This window comes from Ranitomeya imitator, chromosome 5 (assembly GCF_032444005.1).
Source record: "Ranitomeya imitator isolate aRanImi1 chromosome 5, aRanImi1.pri, whole genome shotgun sequence".
NCBI classification, from domain to species: domain Eukaryota; kingdom Metazoa; phylum Chordata; class Amphibia; order Anura; family Dendrobatidae; genus Ranitomeya; species Ranitomeya imitator.
The window spans coordinates 685,633,975-685,655,606 of NC_091286.1; the positions used below are offsets into that span (position 1 = coordinate 685,633,975).

The window sequence follows — 21,632 nt, forward strand, 5'->3', positions numbered from 1 at the left end:
GGAAACAAATTGAGAGGGGTTGTCCCACAAACAAAGTACAATTTAATTAACCGATTTTAGAATAATATAATAATATAATATGTTAGGTAAGAGCAGTAAAAGCAGATGGCCCAATGGCCTAATATAAATATGTAATAACAAATGATAAAAAAGCTTGAATAATACAGATAATAAAGTATGATGAAAACACAAATGCCCCCAAACTCAGTATGATACCTCCACTGTGAACTCCTGTACAGTATTTATTTTCCAAATGCACGGTATGGTGACCCTACTGTACCCCCTCCCTCAATCCCACCGACAAGGAATGGTGACCCCATCACAGTATGATTCTCCAACTGTAATCCTGGCCACAAAATTTGCTCCATACGCTATAATGGCCCCATATAGTCCTCCATACAGTATAAAAGGGCCCTGTATTGCCTTCCATACAGTATAATGGCCCCACATAGTGCTCCATACAGTATAATGGCATCATATAGTGCTCCATACAGTAATTGCCCCACATAGTGCTTCATATAGTATAATGGCCCCACACAGTGCTCCATACAGTATAATGGCCCCACATAGTGCTCCATACAGTATAATGGTATCATATAGTGCTCCATACAGTGTAATGACCCACATAGTGCTCCATACAGTGTAATGGCCCAACATAGTGCTCCATACAGTAATTGCCCCACATAGTGCTCCATACAGTATAATGGGCCCACACAGTGCTCCATACAGTATAATGGCCCCACATAGTGATCCATATAGTATAATGGCCCCACATAGTGCTCGATACAGTATAATGGCCCCACATAGTGCTTCATATAGTGTAATGGCCCCACATAGTGCTCCATATAGTATAATGGCCCCATATAGTGTAATGGCCCAACATAGTGCTCCATACAGTAATTGCCCCACATAGTGCTCCATACAGTATAATGGGCCCACATAGTGCTCCATACAGTATAATGGCCCCACACTAAAACTTTCCTCTACCCGTTCCCCCGCTGCTCCTGTCTCTTCATGGTGTCTTCAGATCCTCCGCACATCTTGGTACAGAGGGCGCGTAGTAATGATGTCTTTGCTCCCACTGCCCTGAGACGTCAGACGCAGAGGTGTAATGATGGGAGAGGGACCGTCAGCTGACGCTCCTTCCTCCATCATTGCCTTCAGCTGTATCGGCAGCTTGGATGCCATATAGTTAAAAGTGCGATACCAGTTGAAAGTGCGATGTCGGTCAGGGGAAACCCCATTCATTGAAGGCCAAATATACTCACCCTGTCGGCCAGATTTAGCCTGCGGGCCAGAGTTTGACATAAGTGATCTAAAGTTAGTGGGCGAATAGATTTGCCAGATTTTTGCTCCATATTGCCAAAAGTGAATTGTAAAACTTGAGGAATCAGTTCATTTGTTAGTTATCCCTCTTCCCTTGAGTGTTGCGAACGTGTTACGTGGTCATTGTGACACCCATCACCACCACCCGATTGCAGGTTGCCAATAGGTATCCATGCATATGAGAAAAAAAAAGAAAGTTTTTTTTTTTAAATCTATAACAATAAAAATGTTAAATCCCCTCTTTTTTTTTACAAGTTTTAATTCTTTTCCCCCAATAAAATTCTGAAAATGGTCCATGTTTGGTGTGGTTGTAATTGTACCGACCCAGAGAATCAGGACATCATAAAAAACAATTGCAGAATTCTATTTTACTCCCCCACTTGTGAATTTTATCCCCGTTTTTTGTTTGGAAAAATTTAACAGGGTCTTTGAAAACTAAAATAAACCAGACCTCTCACTGATGTGCCAACGAATAAACAGCAAAGTCAGGGCTCTTGGAAAAAATTACAATGCAAAAAAACTAATTTTCACCTGTCATGAGGAGTTTTCTTAAATCCCACAATGTTAAAAGCATGAACGATGCCCATGTTACATGTCCTTGGAGTTTGTTGCATCCTCAGTGATTACTTTTTGGTACCTGATCTAGTGTAGGTCGCCAGTGGGGGCTAGAGCAGAATATGAAGGAACCTCAGGGGCGGTCTGGTGTTTCCAGGAAATCCTTGGGTTGGTTCGCTCGTCTCTACTATTTTTTAAAGTGGCAGTGTCCTTTAATATAATGTTCAGACGTCAAATATTTTCCATGCAAATTCTGCCTTCAAATTTGTAACAGTTTATAAGTTTTCGAGACCATAGTAGAACAAATGTGCCTCAGTCTCAATGCCAAGCTGACCAACTTCTCATTTGGCGACATGTAGGTAAGCTGGCACTGGAAGAACCTAACAGAACTGGACCAGCTCTGGATGCCAAAATGCCTGCGCTTCGGTTGGTACGTCAATTTTTCCCCTACGCCTTTCGAGCAGGGTGTGTGGAAGAGACAGTACCTAGAGATGGTGAAAGAGCTTCATGTGACGAGGCCTAAGGTGCGTAGAGTAAGCCGAGTCCTCCCGGATATTGTATCTGTCTGTACAAGTTGTATAAGACCACATCTGATTCTCCTCCATTCTAGACTCCTCCGAGGGAAGACTTTGTGGTCATCGACGTGCAGCCAATTAGTAAAGGAGTTCTAGATACAAAACACACTTCTCCGTTCTCCCAGAGGACAACAAAGTTTCAGGAAGGGAAGAAGGAACTCCCACCATGGCGGTCATCTGACAAACACCCCACCGATACCATCAGATTCAACTACCTGGATAACTATGCTCCTATGGAGCAGGCGCGGCAGGCGTAAGTCACTTCTCTGTAGGACCAACTTTTTCTGCAGTTACTGCTGCAGTCTTTTTGGGTCTGTCTCTCCAGCTTTGCCCATCTAGAGGTGACAATTGGCCCTTCTTTGCACACTCGCTCTCGCTCAGTGACATTGGATGGAGATGTCTGTGATCAGTAATTTTCACGTCTTGTCACAGATTCTCAGAGGGATTTCAGTCTGGACTGTGACTGGGCCGTTCACACATGAATCTAAACCCTCCATCGTAGCTCTGGCAGGAGGTTTAGGGTCGTCCTGCAGGAAATTGAATCTATGCCCAGTCTCGGGTATTTTTCAGCCTGTGCCTTCCTTCAGGATTGGTCTGTATTTAGCTCCATCCATATTCCCATCACCTAACCAGCTTCCCTGCCCCTGCTGAAGAAAAGCATCCTCTCAGCATGATGCTGCCACCACCATGTGTGGCGGTGGGGATGATGTTTTTAGGGTGATGTGCAATGTTTGTTTTCCACCACACATAGTGTTTTGCTTTTAGACCAAAAAGTTCTCCTTTGGTTTCATCTGACCTGATCATCTTCTTCCACATGCTCGCTAAGTCCCCTACATGGCTTTTTGCAAGCTGGAAATGGGACTTCTTGTGACTTGCTTTTGAAAATGGTTTCTTCTTGCCAATCTTACATAAAGACCACACTTGTGGAGTATACAACTAATATTTGTCCTGTGGACAGATTCTCCCACCTGAGTTGTGTATCTCTGCACTTCCTCCAGAGTGACCATGGGCCTCTTGGCTGCTTCTCTAATCAATGTTCTCCTTGCTTGGGATGTCAGTTTATGTTACTGCTATATCTTGGTAGGTTTGTAGTTGTGCCATACTCCTTACATTTCTAAATGATGGATTGAACAGTGCTCAGTGAGATGTTCAGAACTTGGGCAAATTTTTTTATAACCTAACCTGTTATGATAAGGTAATTCAGTACCACAATGGACATAGAGGTCAGAGCACATACAGTGACCTGAAAATAACCCAAAAACATAGAACGAGCTCTGAGATGTGGGAACCCTGCTGACCGCAATCCCTAATCCTCTCCAACCACACTAGAGGCAGCCGTGGATTGCGCCTAGCGCTCCCTATGCAACTCGGCACAGCCTGAGAAACTAGCTAGCCTGAAGATAGAAAATAAGCCTACCTTGCCTCAGAGAAATACCCCAAAGGAAAAGGCAGCCCCCACATATAATGACTGTGAGTTAAGATGAAAAGACAAACGTAGAGATGAAATAGATTTAGCAAAGTGAGGCCCGACTTTCTGAACAGAGCGAGGATAGGAAAGGTAACTTTGCGGTCAACACAAAACCCTACAAAAACCACGCAAAGGGGGAAAAAAGACCCTCCGTACCGAACTAACGGCACGGAGGTACACCCTCTGCGTCCCAGAGCTTCCAGCAAGCAAGAAAAAACAAATAGACAAGCTGGACAGAAAAAACAGCAAACAAAATAGCAAAGCGGAACTTAGCTATGCAGAGCAGCAGGCCACAGGAACGATCCAGGAGGAAACAGGTCCAATACTAGAACATTGACTGGAGGCCAGGATCAAAGCACTAGGTGGAGTTAAATAGAGCAGCACCTAACGACTTCACCACATCACCTGAGGAAGGAAACTCAGAAGCCGCAGTACCACTCTCCTCCAACAACGGAAGCTCACAGAGAGAATCAGCCGAAGTACCACTTGTGACCACAGGAGGGAGCTCTGCCACAGAATTCACAACACTAACCCTACTTTACTCTTCTTCACAACTTTATCCCTGACCTGTCTGGTGGGTTCCTTGGTTTTCATAATGCTATTTGATCGCTAATGTTCTCACACAAACATCTGAGGCCTTCACAAGACAGATGTAGTTATACTGAGGAGAAATCACACCCAGGTGGACTCAATTTACTAACTATGTGATTTCTGGAGGTGATAGGACACTCAGGATTATATTTAGGAGGATCAGACTAAAAATGCACCTCACAAATTAGCAGATGTCTATTTTTAAAGCAATTAGAAAACTTTCGTATCATTTCCTTTAGATGTCACAAATGCTTGCTATTTTGTGTTGGTGTCACATAAGATCCCAGTAAAATACATTTAAGTTTGAGGATGTAATGTGAAAAAATGCAGAAAAGTTCACGGGTATGAATACTTTCTGAAAGCACTGTACAAAATAATTACTGATCCTGAGTTACATCCTGTATTATACCCCAGAGCTGCACTCACTATTCTGCTGGTGCAATCACTGTGTACATACATTACATTACTGATGCTGAGTTACATCCTGTATTATACCCCAGGGCTGCACTCACTATTCTGCTGGTGCAGTCACTGTGTACATACATTACATTACTGATCCTGAGTTTCCTCCTGTATTGTACCCCAGAGCTGCACTCACTATTCTGCTGGTGCAGTCACTGTGTACATACATTACATTACTGCTCCTGAGTTACATCCTGTATTATACCCCAGAGCTGCACTCACTATTCTGCTGGTGCAGTCACTGTGTACATACATTACATTACTGATCCTGAGTTACGTCCTGTATTATACTCCAGAGCTGCACTGACTATTCTGCTGGTGCAGTCACTGTGTACATACATTACATTACTGATCCTGAGTTACATCCTGTATTATACCCCAGAGCTGCACTCACTATTATGCTGGTGAAGTCACTGTGTACATACATTACATTACTGATCCTGAGTTACATCCTGTATTATACCCCAGAGCTGCACTCACTATTCTGCTGGTGCAGTCACTGTGTACATACATTACATTACTGATCCTGAGTTACATCCTGTATTATACCCCAGAGCTGCACTCATTATTCTGCTGGTGCAGTCACTGTGTACATACATTACATTACTGATCCTGAGTTTCCTCCTGTATTATACCCCAGAGCTGCACTCACTATTATGCTGGTGCAGTCACTGTGTACATACATTACTATTGTGAATTCTGTGGTCAAGCTCCCTCTTGTGGTCATGAGTGGTACTTCGGCTGGTTCTGTCCATGAGCTTCCTCTGGTGGATGTGAGTGGGGCTGCGGCTTCTGAGTTTCCTTCCTCAGGTGACGACGTTAAGTCGTTAGGTGCTGCTCTATTTAACTCCACCTAGTTCTTTGTTCCTAGCCTCCAGTCAATGTTCCAGTATTGGTCTTGCTCTCTCCTGGATCGTTCTTGTGACCTGTCTACCCTGCATAAGCTAAGTTCTGCTTGTGTTACTTTTGTTTGCTATTTTTTCTGTCCAGCTTGCTATATTGGTTTGTCTTGCTTGCTGGAAGCTCTGGGACGCAGAGGGAGCACCTCCGTGCCGTTAGTCGATACGGAGGGTCTTTTTGCGCCCTCTGCGTGGTTGTTTGTAGGTTTTTGTGCTGACCGCAAAGCTATCTTTCCTATCCTCGGTCTATTCAGTAAGTCGGGCCTCACTTTGCTAAAATCTATTTCATCTCTGTGTTTGTATTTTCATCTTTACTCACAGTCATTATATGTGGGGGGGCTGCCTTTTCCTTTGGGGAATTTCTCTGAGGCAAGGTAGGCTTATTTTTCTATCTTCAGGGCTAGCTAGTTTCTCAGGCTGTGCCCGAGGCGCCTAGGTCTGGTCAGGAGCGCTCCACGGCTACCTCTAGTGTGGTATGATAGGATTAGGGATTGCGGTCAGCAGAGTTCCCACGTCTCAGAGCTCGTCCTATGTTATTAGTAACTATCAGGTCATTTTCAGTGCTCTTAATCACCAGGTCCATTGTGGTTCTAAATCACCAGTTCATAACACATTACATTACTGATCCTGAGTTACATCCTGTATTACACTCCAGAGCTGCACTCACTATTCTGCTGGTGCAGTCACTGTGTGCATACATTACATTACTGATCCTGAGTTACATCCTGTATTATACCCCAGAGCTGCACTCACTATTCTGCTGGTGCAGTCACTGTGTACATACATTACATTACTGATCCTGAGTTACATCCTGTATTATGCCCCAGAGCTGCACTCACTATTCTGCTGGTTCAGTCACTGTGTACATACATTATCCTGAGTTACATTCTGTATTATACCCCAGAGTTGCACTCACTATTCTGCTGGTGCAGTCACTGTGTACATACATTACATTACTGATCCTGAGTTACATCCTGTATTATACTCCAGAGCTGCACTCACTATCCTGCTGGTGCAGTCACTGTGTACATACATTACATTACTGATCCTGAGTTACATCCTGTATTATACTCCAGAGCTGCACTCACTATTCTGCTGGTGCAGTCACTGTGTACATACATTACATTACTGATCCTGAGTTACATCCTGTATTATACCTCAGAGCTGCACTCACTATTCTGCTGGTGCAGTCACGGTGTACATACATTACATTACTGATCCTGAGTTACATCCTGTATTATACTCCAGAGCTGCACTCACTATTCTGCTGGTACAGTCACTGTGTACATACATTACATTACTGATCCTGAGTTACATCCTGTATTATACCCCAGAGCTGCACTCACTATTCTGCTGGTGGAGTCACTGTGTGCATACATTACATTACTGATCCTGAGTTACATCCTGTATTATACTCCAGAGCTGCACTCACTATTCTGCTGGTGCAGTCACTGTGTACATACATTACATTACTGATCCTGGGTTACATCCTGTATTATACCCCAGAGCTGCACTCACTATTCTGCTGGTGGAGTCACTGTGTGCATACATTACATTACTGATCCTGAGTTACATCCCGTATTATACTCCAGAGCTGCACTCACTATTCTGCTGGTGCAGTCACTGTGTACATACATTACATTACTGATCCTGAGTTACATCCTGTGTTATACCCCAGAGCTGCACTCACTATTCTGTTGGTGCAGTCACTGTGTACATACATTACATTACTGATCCTGGGTTACATCCCGTATTATACCCCAGAGCTGCGCTCACTATTCTGCTGGTGCAGTCACTGTGTGCATACATTACATTACTGATCCTGAGTTACATCCTGTATTATACTCCAGAGCTGCGCTCACTATTCTGCTGGTGCAGTCACTGTGTACATACATTACATTACTGATCCTGGGTTACATCCTGTATTATACCCCAGAGCTGCACTCACTACTCTGCTGGTGCAGTCACTGTGCACAAACATTACATTACTGATCCTGAGTTACATCCTGTATTATACTTCAGAGCTGCACTCACTATTCTGCTGGTGCAGTCACTGTGTACATACATTACATTACTGATCCTGTGTTACATCCTGTATTATACTCCAGAGCTGCACTCACTATTCTGCTGGTGCAGTCACTGTGTGCATACATTACATTACTGTTCCTGAGTTACCTCCTGTATTATAATCCAGAGCTGCACTCACTATTCTGCTGGTGCAGTCACTGTGTACATACATTACATTACTGATCCTGAGTTACCTCCTGTATTATAATCCAGAGCTGCACTCACTATTCTGCTGGTGCAGTCACTGTGTACATACATTACATTACTGATCCTGAGTTACCTCCTGTATTATAATCCAGAGCTGCACTCACTATTCTGCTGGTGCAGTCACTGTGTACATACATTACATTACTGATCCTGAGTTACATCCTGTATTATACTCCAGAGCTGCACTCACTATTCTGCTGGTGCAGTCACTGTGTACATACATTACATTACTGATCCTGAGTTACCTCCTGTATTATACCCCAGAGCTGCACTCACTATTCTGCTGGTGCAGTCACTGTGTACATACATTACATTACTGATCCTGAGTTACCTCCTGTATTATACCCCAGAGCTGCACTCACTATTCTGCTGGTGCAGTCACTGTGTACATACATTACATTACTGATCCTGAGTTACCTCCTGTATTATACTCCAGAGCTGCACTCACTATTCTGCTGGGGCAGTCACTGTGTACATACATTACATTACTGATCCTGAGTTACATCCTGTATTATACCCCAGAGCTGCACTCACTATTCTGCTGGTGCAGTCACTGTGTACATACATTACATTACTGATCCTGAGTTACATCCTGTATTATACCCCAGAGCTGCACTCACTATTCTGCTGGTGCAGTCACTGTGTACATACATTACATTACTGATCCTGAGTTACCTCCTGTATTATACCCCAGAGCTGCACTCACTATTCTGCTGGTGCAGTCACTGTGTAAAAAAAAGGGGGAGAAGCCAGCGCAGCCTAAGGTTAAGACGCAATACATAAAGCGCAAATGCACATATTAATTTCTAACTGTATTTTCAAAATGAGACATTTAGCAAACAATTGATCAATTCTTTGAGCAACCCCGCCTCTTCACGGCAATCTCATATTGGGGCAGTCCTACACTACGTTTTTTATATTCGCTGTGCCATAAAGGCCTCCTAAATGAACTAAATGCAAGACCACATTAAAAACATGCTGTACCTGGAGCATATACTAAGTCACCCCCATGGCGCCAGAGTAGGCAAGCGAGGATAAAGGTTGACCAGGTCCAGACAGACATTTCGGATCCAACCTCCACACTGCCCATCCAGTACCACAGATGAAGAGTGAAACAGGCTGAGGCACAGGTGCATAATTAAACAAAGCCTGAGGCAGGGCAGGGCTGCTGTGTGTGGACAGTTCGCATTTAATGTGGTCCTTTTTTTTTTTTTTTATACATTCAGGAAGCCATAATGGCACAACATAAATAAAATACGAAGATTAGGACTGCCCCATTATGAGATTGCCGTGAAGTGGCGGGGTAGCTCAAAGAATTGATCAATTGTTTGCTAAATGTCTCATATTTGAAATACAGTTAGAATTTATGTGCAATTGCACTTCAGTTATTGCGTTCTGACCATAAGCAGTGCTGGCTTCTTCCCTTTTTTTTTTTTGCAGTCACTGTGTACATACATTACATTACTGATCCTGAGTTACCTCCTGTATTATACCCCAGAGCTGCACTCACTATTCTGCTGGTGGGGGAAAGAAATGAAATCTGTCAGATGCAGCGACCTGTTGTGGATTCTGTTTTTGGGCTCCCTCTGGTGGTTACAGATGGTACTGGGTGACTTGTGTTCTCTGCGGTCTCTGGTGTCCACCTGTTCTATCAAGATATGGGAGTTTCCTATTTAACCTGGCTTTCTTGTCATTTCCTCGCCGGCTATCAATGTAATCAGTGTGTCTTGTTACCTCTGCTTCCCGCTTCTGTATTCTTCAGGACTAGCTAAGTTTTTGATTTTCCTGTTCCACGTTTTGCTTAATTTTTGTCTTAGTCCAGCTTGCAGATATGTGATTCCTTTTTACTGGTTGCTCTAGTGGGCTGATATTACTCCTCATGTTCCATGAGTTGGAACATGAGTTCAAGTAATTTCAGGATGTTTTTATGTAGGGTTTTTCGCTGACCGCGCAGTTCACTTTTGTATCCTCTGCTATCTAGCTTTAGCGGGCCTCATTTTGCTGAATCTGTTTTCATAACTACGTATGTGCTTTCCTCTCATTTCACCGTCATTACATGTGGGGGGCTGCTATTTCTGTGGGGTGTTTCTCTGGAGGCAAGAGAGGTCTGTGTTTCTTCTAATAGGGAAAGTTAGTTCTTCGGCTGGCGCGAGACGTCTAGAATCATCGTAGGCACGTTCCCCGGCTACAGCTAGTTGTGTGTTGAGGTTCAGGATCGCGGTCAGCTCAGTTTCCATCACCCTAGAGCTTGTTTTGTTTTTTGTGCTTGTCCTTTTGTGATCCCCTGCCATTGGGATCATGACAGCGACCTGTCAGTAGTTGGCAGGATGTAGGTGCGTTATTGGACTGCCCCAGGTCCGGTGCGGACAGGTGTGGCGCGGTGTGTGATTGATCACTTTTCTCCAATGTTTTCCCGCCTCCCTGCAGTGATGGATTGAAGTTGTTCGTCCATGACGCTGGAGCTTGGCGGCCATGTACTTGGCGCTTTACATTGTCTCTGGAGCAGAACTGCTCCGTGTCTCCCAGGTACAGACGTGCAGTACAGGGCACCCAGGGTGCTGTCCTGAGAACTGTAGCACACTGGGGTGGGGTGTTAATAAATGGGTGAAGCCAATTTAGTAGCCATAACAGCCCCCTCTAAAGTCGCCCTTATTTACAGGGGTCTCGCCTTCCTCTGAGCTCCATGCAGGTTCACAATCCGTCCTGCGGATCAGCGCTGACAGATCACATTAGGAGGATCGGTAGATCCTGCTTGTTTGCTTTCTTAAATCCTGCACCATAAATATTCTCCGACACCCAGGAAACAGCTCGTCATCCTCAAAGACTCGGCGTAAATACCTGCGCCGGCCCGATGAAAGACGCGCCGTACGGCAATCCGAGGATTAGCCCACACATTCATTTAAACTCTTTACAGACGTTTCCTTATAATTCTCTGGGAAAGCTGGAGACCATCAGTATGGCCGCTCTCATAGAAGGAATCACCCAGCTTTCCCACTGTCCTGAATGCCCCAGTTTATTTCCTGTGCTTCCGTCTTAGTACATTTATGTACTTTTCCTTACATTCAGCACTATTGTTGTATCACATTTAATAAGGCGTAACATCTATCCTTCCTCCCACACTCCAAAGACATAGGGAAGTTACATTGTGAGCCCCGATGGGGACAGTGATGATAATGTCTGTAAAGAGCCCTGGCTACATAAGTCAGTAACAACTAAATCTACACATAAGACCAGCTGTATTCCCATATATTACTGGAGTTTTTACTGGGTAATAATTATCCTGAATGTTTCGCAGGCAAAAATCCATTGCTGGGACCACAAACCTTAACAAGCAGAACTTAGAGAAAAAGAAGAGACCAACATCCGCATGTTATAAACTGCGCAAAGCAAAATCACTGGTATGTTGTCTGGTTTTACAAGATAAGTCCATTCACATCTGTCAAGTTTCCAACAACTATAATACTGCTCCTATGTACAAGAATATAACTACTATAATACTGCCCCTATGTACAAGAATATAACTACTATAATACTGCCCCTATGTACAAGAATATAACTACTATAATACTGCTCCTATGTAAAAGAATATAACTACTATAATACTGCTCCTATGTAAAAGAATATAACTACTATAATACTGCTCCTATGTACAAGAATATAACTACTATAATACTGCCCCTATGTAAAAGAATATAACTACTATAATACTGCTCCTATGTACAAGAATATAACTACTATAATACTGTCCCTATGTACAAGAATATAACTACTATAATACTGCTCCTATGTACAAGAATATAACTATTATAATACTGCCCCTATGTACAAGAATATAACTACTATAATACTGCCCCTATGTACAAGACTATAACTGCTATAATACTGCTGCTATGTACAAGAATATAACTACTATAATACTGCTCCTATGTACAAGAATATGACTACTATAATACTGCCCCTATGTACAAGAATATAACTACTATAATACTGCTCCCATGTACAAGAATATAACTACTATAATACTGCCCCTATGTACAAGAATATAACTACTATAATACTGCTCCTATGTACAATAATATAACTACTATAATACTGCTCAATATGTACAAGAATATAACTACTATAATACTGCTCCTATGTACAAGAATATAACTACTATAATACTGCCCCTATGTACAAGAATATAACTACTATAATACTGCTCCCTATGTACAAGAATATAACTACTATAATACTGCTCCTATGTACAAGAATATAACTACTATAATACTGCTCCTATGTACAAGAATATACCTACTATAATACTGCTCCCTATGTACAAGAATATAACTACTATAATACTGCCCACTCTGTACAAGAATATAACTACTATAATACTGCTCCTATGGACAATAATATAACTACTATAATACTGCTCCCTATGTACAAGAATATAACTACCATAATACTGCTCCTATGTACAAGGATATAACTACTATAATACTGCTCCTATGTACAAGAATATAACTACTATAATACTGCTCCCTATGTTCAAGAATATAACTACTATAATACTGCCCACTCTGTACAAGAATATAACTACTATAATACTGCTCGTATGTACAATAATATAACTACTATAATACTTCTCCTATGTACAAGAATATAACTACTATAATACTGCCCCTATGTACAAGAATATACCTACTATAATACTGCGCCTATGTACAAGACTATAACTACTATAATACTGCTCCTATGTACAATAATATAACTACTATAATACAGCCCCTATGTACAAGAATATAACTACTATAATACTGCCCCTATGTACAAGAATATACCTACTATAATACTGCCCCTATGTACAAGAATATAACTACTATAATAATGCCCCTATGTACAAGAATATAACTGCTATAATACTGCCCCTATGTACAAGAGTATAACTGCTATAATACTGCTGCTATGTACAAGAATATAACTACTATAATAATGCCCCTATGTACAAGAATATAACTACTATAATACTGCTCCTATGTACAAGAATATAACTACTATAATACTGCCCCCTATGTACAAGAATATAACTACTATAATACTGCCCCTGTGTACAAGAATATAACTACTATAATACTGCTCCTATATACAAGAATATAACTACTATAATACTGCTCCTATGTACAAGAATATAACTACTATAATACTGACCCTATATACAAGAATATAACTACTATAATACTGCTCCTATGTACAGGAATATAACTACTATAATACTGCTCCTATGTACAAGAATATAACTACTATAATACTGCTCCTATGTACAAGAATATAACTACTATAATACTGCCCCTATGTACAAGAATATAACTACTATAATACTGCCCCCTATGTACAAGAATATAACTACTATAATACTGCCCCCTATGTACAAGAATATAACTACTATAATACTGCTCCTATGTACAAGAATATAACTACTATAATACTGCCCCCTATGTACAAGAATATAACTACTATAATACTGCTCCTATGTACAAGAATATAACTACTATAATACTGCTCCTATGTACAAGAATATAACTACTATAATACTGCTCCTATGTACAAGAATATAACTACTATAATACTGCCCCTATGTACAAGAATATAACTACTATAATACTGCCCCCTATGTACAAGAATATAACTACTATAATACTGCCCCTATGTACAAGAATATAACTACTATAATACTGCTCCTATGTACAAGAATATAACTACTATAATACTGCCCCCTATGTACAAGAATATAACTACTATAATACTGCTCCTATGTACAAGAATATAACTACTATAATACTTCTCCTATGTACAAGAATATAACTACTATAATACTGCTCCTATGTACAAGAATATAACTACTATAATACTGCCCCTATGTACAAGAATATAACTACTATAATACTGCTCCTATGTACAAGAATATAACTACTATAATACTGCTCCTATGTACAAGAATATAACTACTATAATACTGCTCCTATGTACAAGAATATAACTACTATAATACTGCTCCTATGTACAAGAATATAACTACTATAATACTGCCCCCTATGTACAAGAATATAACTACTATAATACTGCCCCTATGTACAAGAATATAACTACTATAATACTGCTCCTATGTACAAGAATATAACTACTATAATACTGCCCCCTATGTACAAGAATATAACTACTATAATACTGCTCCTATGTACAAGAATATAACTACTATAATACTGCTCCTATGTACAAGAATATAACTACTATAATACTGCTCCTATGTACAAGAATATAACTACTATAATACTGCTCCTATGTACAAGAATATAACTACTATAATACTGCCCCCTATGTACAAGAATATAACTACTATAATACTGCCCCTATGTACAAGAATATAACTACTATAATACTGCCCCCTATGTACAAGAATATAACTACTATAATACTGCCCCTATGTACAAGAATATAACTACTATAATACTGCCCCCTATGTACAAGAATATAACTACTATAATACTGCTCCTATGTACAAGAATATAACTACTATAATACTGCCCCCTATGTACAAGAATATAACTACTATAATACTGCTCCTATGTACAAGAATATAACTACTATAATACTGCCCCTATGTACAAGAATATAACTACTATAATACTGCCCCCTATGTACAAGAATATAACTACTATAATACTGCCCCCTATGTACAAGAATATAACTACTATAATACTGCTCCTATATACAAGAATATAACTACTATAATACTGCTCCTATGTACAAGAATATAACTACTATAATACTGCTCCTATGTACAGGAATATAACTACTATAATACTGCTCCTATGTACAAGAATATAACTACTATAATACTGCTCCTATGTACAAGAATATAACTACTATAATACTGCTCCTGTGTACTAGAATATAACTACTGTAATACGGCTCCTATGTACAAGAATATAACTACTATAATACTGCCCCTATGTACAAGAATGTAACTTCTATAAAACTGCCCCTATGCCCCTCTGTATAAAAATCTAACTGCTATAATACTGCCCCCTCGCATAAAGAAATATTTCGAGCTTGTGTACGTGTCTACCAATATTGATGCACATGTCTATCATAATATTATTATTTTGTGTATTTTTCCTGTTTTTAGCTAAGTAAACAGGCCCCGGTACGCTCAGTTTACACCCGTCACGTCCTGGTGTTGTGGATTATGGCTCACATTCCTCACCTTGTTCACACATTCTCTTTTCATGGGCCTCCATTGTCTCACACCTGGACCTCCTCAGTCCTTGTCTGTCAGTGCTGCTGTCACACTTAGACACCTCTGGAGTTAGTAATCACATTCACATCAAAGCTCTGATGAGAAAGGTCTCTCCTGTTCTACATTTATAGCACATGGGGGGCTCCTATGAGGGGGTACATATTACTTGGGTATAATCCCTGCTTTCTATGTGTACTGCCTCATCACTAGGACTGTGATGGTTGGAATCAGATCAGGGTAGATGCCTTGGATGCTTGGACCTAGGGAGTCTTGTCCTTAATAATGTTTTATTAGAGACTTTACTTTTAATAGAACTTGGTTAAAAGAGTCAAAAATAATTTGAAATACCTAATTTTGAGGTGGGTAAGGGGTCTCCCATTCAAGAGTACACACTGGAGGACCCAACATGTCCATTGCTTTCATAGTTTGTTGATTTCTATTTTCTCTATGTAATACCTAATTTGCTCTGCGGGGGCGCTGTAGGGAAATCAATCCCTACAGCTTATCCTTAGGGATATGTTGATCGCAGTGTTTCTTTCACGTAAGACTCCTAATGATAAGCTGTGATCTGTAGGAGAGTATAGCAGCAAGCGTGACATTTCTCTGCAGCGCCTCCAGAGGTGAAATAAGGCATTACACGGCTTCCATTCAAATCAATGAATCGTCAGTGGCGCTGTGTGCAGCTGTCACGGTATGTGATCTCGGGGTATTGAGGGGCTGTCAATTCAATCAGGGGCCTGCCGGAGAATGGATCACACAGTGTAAAAATCTCCTAAGTATTGCAGTGTATTGTATGGCCGATCAAACCTTCACAGGTTCAAATCCCCCTTAGGTGACTAATTAGGAAAAATAACTACTTAAACAAAAAAATATTCAAACAAAACCCCCCCAAAATATGAGTCTGAAATTTTCCCTAAATGTAAATAGGGAAATGGAAAAGTTAAATAAATGTATATATTTGAAATTATAATACGAGAATATGGAACATATCAACCACCAGACAAATGCGTAATGATTAAAAGCTACAAATTTAATAACAAAAAAATAAATCATGACAAACAATCAATCACATGTATCACAGGTCAAAAACTGAGCTATTTGAGTTCAGCTAAAGGTGCACCAAAAAAAAGTGGTGTTACATCACAGACATTAAATATGGGGAAAGGCAGTCACATAGCCAGTCATATAATCAAAACCCCTCTACAAACATCTATATGCATGTAAAATGACAGTGCAGAAAATTCTATTAGGGGGTGACAGGCTCCCTATTACTACATAGGTAGAGTGCAACAAGATGTCAAAGTTTTTTAAGGTCAGTGGCCATTCATTTGCAATACCTACATAGCAAGGGAGATAGTATTCCATTTAATGGCTCTTACCCATATCCATGTCCGTAGGTGCAAACATGCGCCCCAACGCGCGTTTCGCGTCCGCCTCCTCAGGGGGCAGGATCATATGTATATATTTGGTATCGCCATGTTCACAAGTGCCCGAGCTAATAACATTTTTAATTATTGATCATGCACTGTGAAAGAAAATATAATGCCAGAATTGCTATATTTTATAACATCACCTCCCGCCCAAAAATAATTACAACTACCGCTCGCCCCACAAACAACAAGATGTCATCCATTAACCAGAAAATAGTTGTTGTTCTCATGATGTGGTGATTGATGGCAAATTTTTTGGTTTCTTATATTTTTTAGTTTTTTTTTAAGTAGCATTGCAAAATATTAATAATTATATATATATATATATATATATATATATATATATATATATAATATAAAATCAGTAGCAACAATTACCAATTACTGACGAGTGATAGAGGAAGCCGCAGCTGCTTCCACTACTAGGCCGATTATTGGGGAACTCACAGTGAGCGTTTGGTATATACAGTACTCCTCAAATTCCAACACATGGAATATATATATATATATTCATATATATATATATATTCTCAATACGCTCACAACCAGCTTCACAATAACAAAAGGACCTATTAGCTGCCACAACCAATCGTTTATACAGGTTAATTGGACACCCTATACAGGTAGCAGATGGCCTCAGGGGTGCGGTGTACAGAGCAAGAGGAACAGAGCTATTACATCTTATATATTTAGTCCAGAAAGACAGGCAGTGTTTATAAAATAATATGCAAAGATGTTACAAAATGGGAACAAACCAATATACAACCATACAGATTAAAATGAATAACAATGGCTCAAAGCTTAGAACAACTCCTTAGAGCGACCGACAGAACCACAGAGTACTGTGTCTTCCAGAACTGACAAATGACAGAAACCCAAACGCTGATTTTTATTAGATGAAGGTTATGCCACATACCTCCCCTTGATGAGCTCATACATGGGCTGATCATGGGATCTGCTAGGTCTTTTAGACGTTTACGAGATCCCCAACTTACAGGATATCTTTACCCCTGGAGGTCCCAGGTGCGAGATATCGTTGTTATGTTTCCTATGACTATTTTACCTTTTTATAGAGATGAAACATGGCATGGGTTTCATCATCCATCTTTCCGATATTAAGTTGGAGGCATTTGTTCGGCCTTTCGATGATGTGAGTGAATGCATTATGTTCGTCCCTTCGCTAAAAAAAATCGCAAAAATATAGCTCCCATAAATATCGGATTGATGCAAACCCCCAATATTCATCACTGACCACTTGCTCCAGAGATAATTCCTTTGAACAGAGGAAGCCCCTGTACTTATCCGCCTCTCAGTATACAAATCCTAGACTTGTTGGCTCTTTCTCAGAGATCCCTTGTTGTAATTACCTGTTCATGGCAGGAGGTCCTACTTCAATGGAGGTTGAACTGTCAGCTTTTTCTCACTTCTTCAGTTATTATTATTCCCATATGTTCAATGTAAGGAGGGTGATATGTCCCCTCTCTGGAGATGTCTTTAGGAATTTTACAGTTTTGCTTTACGACAGTGTCATTCAAAACTTGTCTCATACTGCTACCAGGACAGAAAAAAAATAAATTGTGACTCTTAGAAAAAAGGGTTAAAAAAAAGTGCAGCTTGTTTGATAGTTCTACAAAGTGCAGATATGCAGGTTTAACCATTGTGCTGTCTTCCCATAGATGTCGATTTCGGCCGAATTTGGGAACCTAGGCAAGACCCCATCCAGGCCGGGCTGGGCCGTACATCAGTCTGGAGAATACCCCGCCAACAAGGCGGCAGCAAAGAACCTGGCGAAGAGTATAGAGTGGAACGCTGGAATCCGACCTGCGCCTGTCCGAGCCGGGGTTCCCACACTGTCTAAGAAGGGACATAAAGCCTTCGCCCGGACGTCCAGGAGCCCCCCAAGTACTGACCGCTCTGTCCCACACATCTGTAGTGCTAATGATTAGGACCCCAGTTTATTAGGGTTTCTCCAGGACGGAGAAACTATTTTCTCCGTCTATTATTTAGCGCTGTGTGGTGATACAATTTAGAAGTCGTTTGTAGTATTATGTATGTATTACAGTATATAGCGGTATTATACAAGATCTCTATGGCAGTATTATAGATTATTGCATGTCATTCGGGCATGATATGTTATGTGATCTGTGTATAGCAGTATTATCTTGGCAGGATAGCAGGATATTGTGGAGTATTATGGCAGCATTGCATATTATTTGCGCACTCTATGGTGGCATTACGGTTATTGGTAGTATTACCTTGACACTATATGGCAGTGTAATGTGAGATCTTTTAGGGGTGTTTTCTGTAATTGGTGGTATTGTCTTTGCGCTCTGTAGCGGTATTATGCGGGCATGGCTCTGTCTAATATTACTAATTACTGATCTCTGCCTTATCTTACAGCCGTTTCCCTCTTCGAGAGTCTGCCCTGGCAGGTGCCCGCATCCGAGGATGGCTCAGACGACTAGGAGACCTGGACGTCATTGGGACAGACTTACTGTAAGCACCTTCCGACCCGCCGGGCAAGGTGCAGCCTCATGTATCACATCTGATGTCCCCCCAAACACCAAGCATGACCCCCATCCTATGTATATACAGTGCCTTAGATATGATCCCCATCCCCCACCAGTCAATGGGATTCATCATGGCGCCCAGAGGCCGGACTGAGGAGGCTCAGACGGGGCCCCCCGGGGCCGGCACCTGGACCTCACCTGACGTCATATTCCCCAGGGGAGGGGATGATGATATTTCATGGTCAAATATTCTTACAATATGATGTGAATGTGGATTTTTATTACTTTAGTGAAACATTTAAAAATATTAGAATTTTGCTTTCTTATACGGATTTCTTTTAATATTGAAATATTTTATAGATTTTGATTTTTGAATTATGATTTTATACATTTATTATTGGCTTCACGATAGATTGTAAGAAGAACCAAAAATTATACAGCGTATTCGAAAAATGTGCGGAGTAGAGGGGTGGAATATATTAGACGCATGTGGGAAGAGGTTGTCCCATCAATAACATAAACTACCTTTCCACAGGAAAGATGATAACTGTATGATCTCTGGGGGTCTGACTACTGGACCCCCCCCCAACCAATCATGAGAACAGGTTCACAAAGTGCCCAGTGTGAATAGAACATTAGTGAGCTTGTGCAACTATCACAACTACAGCGACTGGAGCTGTACTGAGCATGTGCAACTATCACAACTACAGCGACTGGAGCTGTACTGAGCATGTGCAACTATCACAACTACAGCGACTGGAGCTGTACTGAGCATGTGCAACTATCACAACTACAGTGACGAGCTGTACTGAGCATGTGCAACTATCACAACTACAGCGACTGGAGCTGTACTGAGCATGTGCAACTATCACAACTACAGCGACTGGAGCTGTACTGAGCATGTGCAACTATCACAACTACAGTGAATGGAGCTGTACTGAGCATGTGCAACTATCACAACTACAGCGACTGGAGCTGTACTGAGCAAGTGCAACTATCACAACTACAGTGACTGGAGCTGTACTGAGCATGTGCAACTATCACAACTACAGTGACTGGAGCTGTACTGAGCATGTGCAACTATCACAACTACAGCGACTGGAGCTGTACTGAGCATGTGCAACTATCACAACTACAGCGACTGGAGCTGTACTGAGCATGTTCAACTATTACACCTACAGTGACTGGAGCTGAACTGAGCATGTGCAGCTATCACAAATACTGTGACTGGAGCTGTACTGAGCATGTACAACTATCACACCTACAGTGACTGGAGCTGTACTGAGCATGTGCAGCTATCACAACTACTGTGACTGAAGCTGTACTGAGCATGTGCAGCTATCACAACTACAGCGACTGGAGCTGTACTGAGCATGTGCAACTATCACAACTACAGCGACTGGAGCTGTACTGAGCATGTGCAACTATCACAACTACAGCAACTGGAGCTGTACTGAGCATGTGCAACTATCACAACTACAGTGACTGGAGCTGTACTGAGCATGTTCAACTATTACACCTACAGTGACTGGAGCTGAACTAAGCATGTGCAGCTATCACAACTACTGTGACTGAAGCTGTACTGAGCATGTGCAGCTATCACAACTACAGCGACTGGAGCTGTACTGAGCATGTGCAACTATCACAACTACAGTGAATGGAGCTGTACTGAGCATGTGCAACTATCACAACTACAGCGACTGGAGCTGTACTGAGCAAGTGCAACTATCACAACTACAGTGACTGGAGCTGTACTGAGCATGTGCAACTATCACAACTACAGTGACTGGAGCTGTACTGAGCATGTGCAACTATCACAACTACAGCGACTGGAGCTGTACTGAGCATGTGCAACTATCACAACTACAGCGACTGGAGCTGTACTGAGCATGTTCAACTATTACACCTACAGTGACTGGAGCTGAACTGAGCATGTGCAGCTATCACAAATACTGTGACTGGAGCTGTACTGAGCATGTACAACTATCACACCTACAGTGACTGGAGCTGTACTGAGCATGTGCAGCTATCACAACTACTGTGACTGAAGCTGTACTGAGCATGTGCAGCTATCACAACTACAGCGACTGGAGCTGTACTGAGCATGTGCAACTATCACAACTACAGCGACTGGAGCTGTACTGAGCATGTGCAACTATCACAACTACAGCAACTGGAGCTGTACTGAGCATGTGCAACTATCACAACTACAGCGACTGGAGCTGTACTGAGCATGTTCAACTATTACACCTACAGTGACTGG

The 21,632-nt window shown here is 41.4% G+C and overlaps 1 protein-coding gene across 1 annotated transcript in view; it reads left to right on the plus strand.

Moving 5' to 3' along the window:
- Nucleotides 1–20,062, plus strand: part of FBXO16 (F-box protein 16) — a 48,563-nt gene extending 28,501 nt beyond the window's left edge. Inside the window, exons 5-9 of the mRNA XM_069728405.1 lie at nucleotides 2,241–2,405; nucleotides 2,492–2,709; nucleotides 11,446–11,548; nucleotides 18,536–18,761; nucleotides 19,260–20,062. Coding sequence (XP_069584506.1) covers nucleotides 2,241–2,405; nucleotides 2,492–2,709; nucleotides 11,446–11,548; nucleotides 18,536–18,761; nucleotides 19,260–19,324 — 777 coding nt within the window. The 3' untranslated portion in view covers nucleotides 19,325–20,062. The remainder of the gene's footprint in view (nucleotides 1–2,240; nucleotides 2,406–2,491; nucleotides 2,710–11,445; nucleotides 11,549–18,535; nucleotides 18,762–19,259) is intronic.
- The last annotated feature ends 1,570 nt before the right edge of the window (nucleotides 20,063–21,632 follow it).